General features: G+C 39.3%; 1 protein-coding gene across 16 annotated transcripts in view; it reads right to left on the bottom strand.

The window, feature by feature from the left end:
- PRP4K (pre-mRNA processing factor kinase PRP4K) overlaps positions 1-13,709 on the bottom strand; it is a 57,342-nt gene that overhangs the window by 20,726 nt on the left and 22,907 nt on the right. For all 16 annotated transcript variants that reach the window (XR_013813751.1, XR_013813752.1, XR_013813753.1 and 13 more), the window contains exons 7-8: positions 8,807-8,880; positions 6,564-6,654 (exon numbers count right to left, since the gene is read on the bottom strand). Coding sequence is in view for 2 of the 16 variants with exons in the window: in XM_079776397.1 (XP_079632523.1) it covers positions 6,564-6,654; positions 8,807-8,880 (165 nt within the window). In the remaining 14 variants the exon portion in view is untranslated. The remainder of the gene's footprint in view (positions 1-6,563; positions 6,655-8,806; positions 8,881-13,709) is intronic.

Genomic DNA, 13,709 nt, shown 5'->3' with positions numbered 1-13,709 from the left:
ACTACTTTGCTGAGATAAATATCACTTTTTTCCTTCTTTTTTGTATTGCCTTCTTTTTCTTTATTGCTGTATTATTTTTGTCTTTCCTTTTTGTTGTATCTCTTATTTTTCTCTTTCCTTTTCTTACTCTATTTTTTCTCCTTTCTACTAGTATTTCTTCTTTTTTCCTTTTTGTAACTTTTCTTCCTCTTTTCTATAATACTGTTTTCCTTCTCCTATTCTTTATTCTTATTTTTTTTTCTGGGTTTCCCTTTTGTACTTTCATGTTCTTTGCTCTCCCCTTCCTCTCTTTCCTTCTCATATTTTTTTCTTATACTTGCTTGCTCTTCTCTTTCCTAATTCTCTTTTCTTTTGTGGTTCCTGTTGTTATTTTGTAGGACTCTTTTTTTTTAATGTTTTTGTTTTGTTCTATCAGCACCTGCACAACAGCTTGCATGATGTGGTCAGGGGTGAGCCTCATAGTCAACCAGCCTGAGAGGAGATCCCAGCAATGAATGGGACAACAACAATCAATACCCAATTACAATGGCAGATTCCAAACAAACCACACAAGGGACATTCCTAGAGCATCAAACTCAGGAGATAAAAAAAATCAGCACTACTGGGCACCACAGAAAACTTACTATTTAAGGCCACCTGAAAAAGATTGGGAGGCATAGCAGTTTGATCTAATAACACAGAAACAAATACAAAGGGAAATAAAAAATGGGGAGACAAAGAAATAACCCCCAAATAAAAGAAAAGGATGCTCTAGAAGAATAATATCAGATATCAAAAATGCACGGGAAGGAATCAAAGGCAGAAGTTCCAATCAGTGATTTGGAAGATAAGGTAGAAAAAAACCACCCAATTAGAGTGGAAAAAAGAATTAAAAAGCAGGAGGATGGTTTAAGGGAACTTTGGGACACCATGAAACATAACAATCACATCATAGGGGTAACAGAAGAAGATAGTGAGCAAGGAATCGAGAACCTGTTATAAGAAAAATTGACATAAAACTTCCCTAACTTGGTGAAAGAAAACATCACACAAGTTCAGAAAGCACAGAATTCCAATCAAGATGGACCCAAAGAGACCCATTCCAAGACATATCATAATTAAAATGACAAATGTTAAAGACAAAGAAAGACTCTTAACACGTTAAGCACCCAGTCAGACACTGGTGACTGACACTATACTTGCCGTTTGGAAGACAAAACAGGCTGGGCACTTAACCTGTCAAAGGCAGGAAGAGACAGAAAGTTACCTACAAAGGAATACCCTTTAGAATGTCAGCTGATTTCTCAGGCCCAAAGGAATTGGCATGAAATATTCAAAGTAATGAAAAGCAAGGACCTGAACACCAAGACTACTCTATCCAGCAAGGCTATCATTTTAAATTAAAGGTAAAACAAAAGGCTTCCAGGACAAAAAAAAAAAAAAAAAGACTAAAGGAGTACATTACCAACAAACCAGCACTGTAAGAAATGTTAAAGGGAGTGCTTTAAGAAGAAGAAATTGAGAGAGGGTAACATGGGTATAAAGAAAAAAATGGCAATAAAAAGGTACCTATCTATAATAAAAAAGCATAATATCCTAATTAGACCGATGACCTTCCAGACATTGCCAGGGCTCTGAGGGAAGCCCGGGTCCAGGGTGCCAGAGGGAAGCCAGTGCCAGCAGCCGGGGGAATGAAGGCCTACTCTTGCACGAATTTCGTGCACTGGGTCTCTAGTCAATAATAACCATAAATGTAAAAGGACTAAATGCTCCAGTCAAAAGACATAGGATAGCTGAATGGATAAGAAAACATAACCCATATAAATGCTGTTTAAGAGACTCATCTCAGAACAAAAGATACACAGAAACTGAAAGTGAAGGGATGGTAAAAATATTCCATGTAAATGAAAATGAAAACAAAGCTGAGGTAGCAATGCTCATACCTGACAAAACAAACTCCAAAATAAAGACCATAACAAGAAATAAAGAATACTACATAATACTACATGATCCAACAAGAGGATATATCAGGTATCCCTGGTAAACATATATGCACCCAATATAGGAGCACTTTACATAGATATATATATTATAAAAAAAACTCTTGGAAGAATTTAAGGGAGAGATCAATAGCAATGCAGTCATAGTAGGGCAATTTAATACCCCACTATCACTGGATAGATCTTCCAGATAAAATAGCAATAAGGAAACATCAGCCTTAAACAACATGCTAGATCAGAAACGGATTTCACTGATCTTTTCATAGAACATTTCATCCGAAAGCAGAATACACATGCTTCTCAAGTGCACATGGGTCATTCTCAAAGATATACATGTTAGAATACAAAACAAGTCTCTACAAGTTCAAGAAGATTGAAATCATATCAAGCATATTCTCGATCACAATGGCATAAAATTAGATATCAACTACAGTAAAAATACTAAAAACATTTGAACACATGGAAACTAAGTAGCATATTATTAAGCAATGAATGGGTTACCAATGAGATGAAAGAAAGTACCAAAAACTCCCAGGAAATGTAAGCACAGCAACCCAAAACCTATGGGACACAGCGAAATGAGTCCTGAGAGGGAAGCTCATAGCACTAGAGGCCTACCTTGAGAAACAAGAAACATCTACACTAATAAAAGAGAAACATGCAAATTGACCATCACGCTGCTACGCCCAACAGCCAATCAGGAGGGAATATGCAAATTAGAAGGACAAAGATGGCGGCCGCCCAGCTGCTCCAGGTGCGGAGTGGCCTGGCCGGGCAGGACGCCTGCTATGAGAGGAAGGGCGGGGGGCGAAGGGATCTACAGGAGCGGCACTCCGGCCGCAGCAAAGATGAAGATGAAGATGGCAGACTCCAGCCAGAGCGAAGGCCTGGGTCCCGGGTGCCAGAGGAAAACCGGTGCTGGAAGCCAAGGGAAGGAAGGCCTATTGCACGAATCTCTTCATGCAATGGGCCTCTAGTTTCTAATAAATTATCTAACTATACAACTTAAAGATTTAGAAAGACAACAAGAAAAGCCCAAAGTAGCCCTGGCCGGTTTGGCTCAGTAGATAGAGGGTTGGCCCTGCGGACTCAGGGGTCCCAGGTTCGATACCGGTAGAGGGAATGTACCTTGGTTATGGGCACATACCCAGTGGGAAGTGTGCAGGAGGCAGCTGATCGATGTTTCTCTCTCATCGATGTTTCTAACTCTCTATCTCTCTCCCTTCCTCTCTGTAAAAACATCAATGAAATATATTTTTAAAAATACTTAAAAAAAAAGAAAAGCCCAAAGTAGAAGGAAATAAAAATCAGAGTAGAAATAAATGAATATAAAGACTAAAAAACAATACAAAAGATCAATAAAACCAAGAGCTAGTTCCTTGAAAAGATAAACAAAATTGAAGAATCTTTAGCCAGACTCATCAAGAAACAGAGGACCCAGTAACAACTGACCCCACAAAAATATGAAGGATCACAAAAAAAATCGTACACCATGACAGAGTGGGATTTACTAGTATTCCAGGGATGCAAGGCTGGTATAATCTTTGCATATCAATAAATGTGATACATCACATAAAAATACAGAGACAAAAATCACAGGATCATATCAATAGACGCCGAAAAGGCATTGGACAAAATCCAACATCCATCCTATATAATAAGAGGAATATGCTAATTATCTGTGTGATGACTGGATCACAGATCAACAGGAGGGTGGAGCAGCGAGCTACAAGCAGGGAGTGGAGAGCTACAGGAGGGGGCAGGGCAGCAAGCCGTTGGGGGGGCAGGGGGAGGGGGAACGGGAGCTCCAGGAGGACGGGGCAGGGAGCTACAAGCAGCGGAGAGCTACCAGCGGAGGAGAGCTACCAGTGGCAGAGAGCTACCAGCGGCGGAGAGCTACCAGCGGCGGTGGGCGGGTAGCCAGCTGGGGCAAACTCTCAGCAAAATGGGAATAGAGGGAACAATACCTCAACTTAATAAAGGCCATATATGACAAACCTACAGCCAGTAATAATGGGCAAAAACTAAAACCATTTCCTCTAAGAACAGAAACAAGACAGAGATGTCCACATTCACCACTCTTATTCAACGTAGTAATGGAAGTCCTAGCCACAGAGATTAGACAAGAAGAAGATATAAAAGGCTTCCAAATTGGAAATGAAGAAGTAAAACTGTCATTAATTGCAGATGAATGATACTATATATAGAAAACCCTAAAGACTCCACACAAAAAAACCCTTAAATTTAATAAATGAATTTGGCGCCCTAGCTGGTTTGGCTCAGTGGACAGAGCATCAGCCTGTGACTGAAAGGTCCCAGGTTCGATTCTGGTCAGGGGCACATGCCCAGCTTCTGGGCTCAATCCCCAGTAGGAGGCGTGTAGGAGGCAGCTGATCCAGGATTCTCTCATCAGTGATGTTTCTATCTCTCTCTCCCTCTCTGAAATCAATAAGTATATATTAAAAAAATAAAATAAAATGAGTTTGGCAATGCAGCACAATACAAAATTAACACCCAGAATCGATGGTATTTTTTTACACCAATAATGAACTCCCAGAAAGAGAAACAAAAAATATCCCATTTACCACTGCAACAAAAAAGATACTTAGGGATAAACTTAACCAATGTGGTAAAAAACGACCTGTACTCAGAATACAACAGGATGTTGAAAAAAGAAATAGAGGAAATTATAAAAAAGTGGAAGAATATACTGTGTTCATGAATTGGTAGAATCAACATCATTAAAATGTCCATACTACCCAAAGCAATTTATAGATTCAATGCAATGCCTATTAAAATACCAATGGCATATTTCACAGATCTAGAACAAACATTCCAAAAATTTATATGGAACCACAAAAGACCCAGAATAGCCACGGCAATCTTAAGAAGAACAAAGGTATAGGGAATACATTACCAGATATAAAGGTATACTACAAAGCCACTATAATCAAAAGAGCCTGGTCTTGGCACAAGAACAGGCATATAGACCAATTGAACAGAACAGAGAACTCAGAAATTGACCGAAGCCATTATGTGTAATTAATATTTGACAAAGGAAGAGAGAGCATACAATTGAGTAAAGACTTTCTCTTCAATTAATGGTGTTGGGAAAATTGGACAGATACATGCAAAAAAATGAAACTAGACCACCAACTTACATCATACACAAAAATAAACTCAAAATGTATGAAAGATTTAAATGTAAGCCGTGAACCAATAAAAATCTTAGAAGAAACCATAGGCAGCAAAATCTCAGACATCTCTCGGAGCAACATGTTTATGGATGCATCTCCTAGGGTAGTGGTTGGCAAACTCATTAGTCAACAGAGCCAAATATCAACAGTACAACGATTGAAATTTCTTTTGAGAGCCTATTTTTTTTTAAACTTAAACTTCTTCTAATGCCACTTCTTCAAAATAGACTCGCCCAGGCCGTGGTATTTTGTGGAAGAGCCACACTCAAGGAGCCAAAGAGCCGCATGTGGCTCACGAGCCACAGTTTGCCAACCACTGTCCTAGGGCAAAGGAAACGAAGGAAAAAATAAACAAATGGGACTACATCAAAATAAAAAGCTTCTGCACAACAAAAGAAATCATAAACAACACAACAAGAGAGCCCACTGCATGGGAGAACATATCTGCCAAGGATACATCTGATAAGGGGTTAATTTCCAAAATATACAAAGAACTCACACAAATCAATAAAAGACAAACAAACTAATTAAAAATGGGCAAAGGACCTGAACAGACACTTCTCCAAAGAGGACATACAGATGGTCAAGAGACATTAAAAAATGCTCAACGTCTCTAATCATCAGATGAAAATTAAAACGACAATAAGGTTATTACTTCATACCTGTCACAATGGCTACCATCAATAAATCAACAAGCAACAAATGCTGGCGAGAATGTGGAGAAAAGGAAACCCTAATGCACTGCTGGTGGGAATGCAGACTAGTGCAGCCACTGTGCAAAACGATATGGAGGTTCCTCAAAAAATTTTAAATGGAACTGCTATTTCAACCATTGATCCTACTTCTTGGACCCCTATGTTCATAGCAGTGCTATTTAGAATTGCTAAGATCTGGAAACAGCCCAAGTGCCTATCAGTTGACAAGTGAATAAAAGAGCTGTGATAACATTTACACAATGGAATACTATGCAGCTGTATAAAGGAAGGAGCTCTTACCCCATGAGACAGCAATGATGGACCTGGAGATTATTATGCTACGCGAAATAAGGCAGTTAGAGAAGAATAAATATCATGTGGAATGTAATGAACAAAATAAACTGATGAACAAAACTGGTCCAGAGGTATGGATACATGGAACAGAATAACAGATCTCAGTGCAGGGTTAGGAAGAGATTAACAAAAGAGCATATATGCATAATCCATAGACAAAGACAACAGTATGGGGAAGGCCTGAGGTGGGGCAGGGGTTGGGGGAAGAGGGGCAGAAAGGGAGAAAATGGGAGACTCCTGTCAATAATAAATAAATAAATAAATAAATAAGTAAGTAAGTAAGTAAATAAATAAGTAAGTAAGTAAGTAAGTAAAATTCATAAGAATTGTGCACTTACGATAGTAGCCTTCTGCATCAGTCCAGTTATCCCTGAGGTTAGGATTCTCTTTAAAGTCTTTTCCAATGCCAGCAGCCCGAAGACGAGCACTCTGAAATTAAGGAGGCAATATTAGCTATTTACCCACTAAATCAGGTTGACATTTCAAGCACTTTCTTTAAACAAAAATGGGTGAACCAGCTATCCCTGTGGTCGGCAAACTGCAGCTCGCGAGCCACATGCAGCTCTTTGGCCCATTGAGGGTGGCTCTTCCACAAAATACCACGGCCTGGGCGAGTCTATTTTGAAGAAGTGGCATTAGAAGAAGTTTAAGTTTAAAAAATTTGGCTCTCAAAAGAAATTTCAATCGTTGTACTGTTGATATTTGGCTCTGTTGACTAATGAGTTTGCTGACCACTGAGCTATCCTATATAATAAAAGCCTAATATGCTAAGTGTTCAGTCGCCTGGTGACCAGTCGACTGTTCAACCAATCAAAGTGTAATATGCTAATGATATGCGAAGGCTGCTCAACCACTTGCTATGACATGCACTGACCACCAGGCAGAAGGCAGTCCACTGGTCAACCAGTTGCTATGACGTGCACTGAACATCAGATGGCAAACGCTCTGACTGGTTGGTTAGCTTGCTGTTGGGGTCCGGGACTGAGTGAGATGGGCCGGACAAGCCCTGGAGCCCTCACGCAGTCCCTCCCCAGCCCGATCGTACACCTGTGGGGTCCCTCAGCCTGGCCTGTGCCCTGTCGCAATCCAGAACCCCTTGGGGGATGTCGGAGAGCTGGTTTCAGCCTGATCACACAGGCCACTCCCCTCGGGAGGGCTCCAGATGCAGGGCTCATGGCCAGTGAGCACTGCTGTGGCAGCACGAGCCTCTCCTGATCAAGACTGATTGGGCAGGAGACCACGGCAGGCGTAGTCGGCCGGGGATGAGTGGGAGCTGCAGGCAGCGTTGGACTGTGGGTTTTGGTCCGATCTCTGCAGGCCACCCAAGAGGGGGCCACCCGTGCACAAATTCCTGCACCGAACCTCTAGTAATTTAAGACATTTCATGCTAAATTAAATAAACGCTTACTGTCTATGACAAGGATGAAATATGAATACCAGAGTCTTCTGCATTATCATAACATTATTTAGAAAAAAAAGTAATGAAATATCTTTAAAAATGTTTGGGAATATGATGAAGACATTATAAATAAAAATAAAAACTCAAACCAGATCTGATTTTCCTTAGCTATTGATAGAGGACAAAAATTACAGACAGTTAACAGTAAGTGTACAACTCTCTCTTCTACCAATTTTCACATTTCCTTTACTGCCTCGTCCATGTAACACCCCTTGCTTGTCTTCCCATATATGTATATGGAAGGTCACTGGCTGTACTAATTAAGCCTGCAAGGGAAATTAAAGAGTATCTGGTACTTCTGAAGGAAGAGTCTTTATCATACATTATTCTCCAAGATATCCAGAAGATGCCTTAGCATCAACCAGACAAATGATGGTTCAGTAATAATTTTATCCTCTCTTAACCCATCCTTTGGGGGGGGGGGGGGGGGGCGGGGTAGGGGGATCCTTTTGCAAAATATGCATGTGATACATTACTTAAGCTAATTACCAATGTCTGCTGGGATCTGGGTACTGGCTGCTTAACCTATTCCATTTTAAAGTTCTGTTATATGCTTATCCTTCCCACCTCCTCTTACCAAAGCTTTCTATTTCTCATGTTCCCTTACTTTTGAATATTAGTTTTAAAATGTTTTCAAGAAAAGGCACTGATAAAAATGGCTAAAGGACCAAAATTTCTTAAACCATTCCTCATAACATTTTTAACTCTTCAATGAACTTGATTAGGCCCCAAATCCTTGAGTTCTCCATCATGTACAATATAAAAGCACAAAGTGAACTACCCCTCCACACACACACAGTTTGTAAATCTAAGAAAAAAGTTGTTTCAAAAAATTAACTATACCTTTAAGTCATTAGACATTTAACTTTCATGAAGCTCTCAAACTATTCTGCTGTACTGGTTTTAAAATTGTAACTTAATTTCAGAATTGGAGAAAAGTTGCAAAGAGTACAAAGAGTTTCCAGGTACCCTTCACCTAGTTATCCAAATGCTTACATTCATTAATTTGCTCTATCCATCTCTTTATCTTTCCCTCCCTCTCTGCACACACACACAAATACATATTTGTTATCTATATTTTTTGGTTTAATAGTTGTGTTTTTATGATTTAAAATTACTTACATCAAAATATGCAGCAAACATATCATCAGATTCTGTAAACATATCAGGTGCCAACAGCTTTTTCTGAGCTGACCCTTAATGGAAATTAACATTAATATTTGAAACATGAAGAGATAAAAATTAAAGTACCAATAGTGGAAAAACACCAATAGCAATTCAAACTTATTTTCTTCTTGTACATCAGTTTTTCATTAATAACAAACTTAAAATCACTTTATAATACTTAAGATATATAAAGCCATGCACTTTTTACTAAAAGGGAATCTCTATATATATATATATATATATAAAAGCCTAATATACTAAGTGTCCGACTAATTGGTCAACCACTCGACCAGTCACTATGACACACACTGACCACCAGGAGCAGGCCCTCTGACCGATAGGTTAGCTTGCTGCTGGCATCCGGCTGATCGGGACTGGGCGAGAGGAGCCTGACACACCCTGGAGGCCTCCCGCGGTCCCTCCCCAGCCAGCCGGCACCGATGGGGATGGGCCAGACATGCCCTGAAGCGAACCTCCCACGCTTCCTCCCCAGCCTCTAAGATATTTCTTCTAATTAATTTCCTTTCAAAGTGCAGAAATTCATGCACCGAGCCTCTAGTATTTCATAAAGTTCTAAGATATAATACCAATTCTTTCACCAACATGCTAATATATAAACAATGATTATGTATTAAAGTGAAAACTCTAATTTTAATTTCTTTAAAAATTGTATTTCTGCCCTGGCCAGTGTGGGCTCAGTTGGTTGGGCATCACTCCACATGCACAGAAAGGTTGCTGATTCAATTCCTGATCAGGGCACATGTCCTGGTTGCAGGCTCGTTCCCTGGTAGGAAGCATGCAGTAAGTAGGCAGCCGATCACTGTTTCACTCTCACATTAATGTTTCTTTCTCTCTCTCTCTCTCTCTCTCTCTCTCGCTCTCGCTCTCTCTCTTCCTCTCCCTTCCTCTCTTTCTAAAACAGTTAAAAAACAAACACACAACTAAAAAGAATAAAAATTAAGTTCTAAATTGTAACTTAAATCTCAAAATGTTAATATCCCCATTATAGATATAGGTCTATATCTATTTCTCTTCTAAAAAAGTCCAATAAATCCATAAAAAAACAGGGCAAAAAAATTAGAGTTCTTAGAAAAAAAGAATACAAATTAAAATTACAATGAAACACCATCTCTCTCTTATGAGACTGGCTAAAAATCACAAGTATGACAACATTTTGTTAATAAGGCTCTCAATAAACAAGCATTCAGACATTGGTTGTGGATGGCAATTAATTGTACCGCCATTATAGAGGAGAATTTAGAAATATACAGAAAATTTATATATTCATTCACTCTTCTGGCTCAGCTATCTCACTTCTAGGAAACCATCTCAAAGATACAGTGGCAAGCATAAAAAAATGACTTAATGCACAACACTATACCAACTAATTCTCCAATGAAACAATTGGACATACCTCAAATATACACCATTAGAAGAGAGGTTAAATAAACTATGTCATTTCATTGGAATAGATAACAGTTATACAAAATAAAGATATTTTCATACAGATGAGTATATATAGTATACTTTTAAAAAAATATATTTTTATTGATTTCAGAGAGGAAGGGAGAGGGGGAGAGAGAGATAGAAACATCGATGATGAGAGAGAATCATGGGTCAGCTGTGTCAAGCCCGCAACCCGGACATGTGCCCTTACCAGAAATTGAACCCGGGACCCTTCAGTCCCCAGGCCAACACTCTATCCACTGAGCCAAATTGGCTAGGGCTTTTCTATAATATGCTTTTGTTGTGTCTGTGTAGGTAGATTAAATAAACTATAGCACATTCATTACATTAGAATAAAATGCAGTTATAAAAAGAAGTAGTTATTTTCATAAAGATGAATGTGTATACTAGTGTGCTTTTCTTTGTGCCTGTGTAGGTAGAACACAAATACATACACATAAAAGATATTTTAATAATTTTAAAGAAAATTATTAAAAAGCAAAAACAAATAAACCGAAACCTATCAAATTGGCAGTACAACTTTAAAACAGAGTTGTGACTATATATACCTTGGAATGCATTATAAGAACAAAAAGAACTATTAAATTTCAAAGTGCATTCAGTACATTTTATATTGATAATCATACTAACAACTCTGTATATATGAAAGTTTGAAAATAACCTGAGTTATCAGGTTATTGGTACCAAGTTTTTCACATTAAAAAAGACAGAAATAGAAAATCAAATTATTTAATAAAAACTCTATAATCTCAAATTTAATTGGCAATATCAGTATAAATTTCTCCTTTCTAAAAATGTATATTTTTTTAGCTTTGGCTGCAAAAATGGATCAGGAGTAATGGACACCTCAAATTGCCCTATGATCTCTAAATATTTGCCTACTAAAGGAACCAGGAGCAATAGCTGATTCTGTTCTGGGTCAAGATATGCACAAGGTGGAATATCCTACTGTGGTAGAAAAGGAGTTAGAAAATAAAAGACTGGGCCAAATTTGGCCCCTGGCTTATTTTTGTTTGGCCCATTTGTACATTTTTAAAGGTCTGGGGAAAAACATGAAGAATATTTTGTGACGTGAAAATTTTGTAAAATTCAAATTTCGGTATCCATACAGCTTTTTTGGGAACACAGCCATTCATGCTTACTCATTCGTGCTAGCTGTGGCTGCTTCTGTACTACAATAGCAGGGTTCAGTAGTTGGGACAGAAAACAATAGTCTAAAATAATTTACTCTCTGACCTTTTACAGAGTTTGCTGAACTTGACCTAGAAAATATTAAATACTGCAGGATTTGGGTTAAAAAAAAACATTAGAAACCAACTTAAAAGGGCTCCTTCCCTATCTTAGCTAAAGAGAGAACAATCTGAACTTCAAAAAGAAATCTGACAGCAATGCATTGTAACACAAGTAGAAAAATGATACCAACTAAAACCCAACAAAGCGGAGAAACCAAGATGGCGGCATAAGGTAAACACCTAATTGTTGCCTACCACAACAATTTTAAAACTACAACTGGAAAACAGAGCACACACCGTCCAGAACCACCAGAAAGCTGGCAGAGTGGAAAACCTACAACTAGAGAAAAAAAGAGAGGGGGACGCTAAGCCTCAGGAGCTGTGGAGATGCAAAGATCCGTGAGCGCGGAAAGGGCAGGTGGCTGAATACGTGGCTGGCTTGCTGGCAGCGCACAGAGAGGGAGGGCAGCAGACGCGTGGCTAGCTTTCTCGTTTGGGAGAAAAACAAAACTTCCGGTCTGCACTGAAATAAAGCTCCGGTCGGGGAGAAACTGGTCTGTTTGGCAGTGGGCGAGACTCAAGAGCAGCCTTCTCTCAGAGGCGCGCAGCCATTGTTTCGGGCACGGAGAAACCGGCCCTCTTAGGGCAGCGCGGACGGGAAACCAAAGTTTGTCTGCGCCACTCTGAGACTCCACCCCATCCAAGCTGAGCACAGAAGCTCTCCCAGCAGAGACACTGCTGATCCTCACAGCCAACTGGCTTGGAGATCAACTCCCCCCAGTGATACCAACAACAAGCACGGCTTAACTACAACAAGACTGCACACACAGCCCACAAAGGGGTGCACCAAGAGGATCCACCACAGAGAACTGGGGAGGCTGAGCTACTGGGCCCTGCTAGGACACCTAACACACAAAGCAACTCCATCAACTCAGAGAAACATCTAAAATGCGGAGACAAAGAGGCAGGCCACAATTGAAAGAAATGGAGGAAAGCAAAAGACTGGACATAGAATTCAAAACCACGGTTATAAGGTTTTTCAAGAATTTCCTAGAAAAGGCCGATAAATTAAAAGAGAACCTCAAGGATATGGAAAGGGATCAACTAGAAATTAAGCATACACTGACTGAAATAAAAAATATTATACAGAGACCTAAAAGCAGACCAGAGGATCGCAAGAAACAAGTCAAAGATTTGGACTACCAAGAAGTAAAAATCACTCCTCTGGAAAAGCAAAAAGCAAAAAGAATCCAAAAAGTTGAAGATAGTGTAAGAAGCCTCTGGGACAACTTCAAGCATACAACCATCAGAATTATGGGGGTCCCAGAAGAAGAGAGAGCAAGATACTGAAATCCTATTTAAAGAAATAGTGACAGAAAACTTCCCCCACCTGGTGAAAGAAATAGACCTACAAGTCCAGGAAGCACACAGAACCCCAAACAAAAGGAACCCAAAGAGGACCACACCAAGACAATCATAATTAAAATTCCAAGAGCAAAAGACAAAGAGAGAGTATTAAAAGCAGCAAGAGAAAAACAGTTAGTTACCTATAAGGGAGCACCCATACGATTGTCAGCTGATTTCTCAACAGAAACCATGCAGGCCAGACGGGAATGCAAGAAATATTCAAAGTGATGAATAGCAAGAACCTACAACCAAGATTAATCTACCCAGCAAAGCTATCATTCAGAATAGAAGGTCAGATAAAGAGCTTCACAGATAAGAAAAAGGTAAAGGAGTTCATTACCGCCACACCAGAATTATATGAAATGCTAAAAGGTATTCTTTAAGAAGAGGAAGAAGAAAAAGATAAAAATTATGAACAACTAATATGTAACTATCAACAAATGAATCTAAAAACCAAGGGAATAAAAAATCTGATGAACAGTATTAACTGGTGAATATAATAGAATCAGGGGCATAGAAAGGGAGTGGACTGACAATTCTCAGGAGAAAAGGGGATTGGGGGGTGCAGGAAAAGATTGAACAAAAAGTGTACACCTATGGAGGAGGACAGCGGGGGTGGGGGGTAAGGGCAGAGGGTGAGGTAGGAACCCGGTGGAGGGGAACTACGGAGGGAAAAAAGAGGAACAATTGTAATAATCTGAACAATAAAGATTTATTAATTAAAAAAATAAAAATAAAACCCAACAAAAATC

This window comes from Cnephaeus nilssonii (genome assembly GCF_951640355.1).
Source record: "Cnephaeus nilssonii genome assembly, chromosome: 7".
NCBI lineage: Eukaryota > Metazoa > Chordata > Mammalia > Chiroptera > Vespertilionidae > Cnephaeus > Cnephaeus nilssonii.
This window is presented reverse-complemented; position numbering and strand designations above follow the sequence as displayed.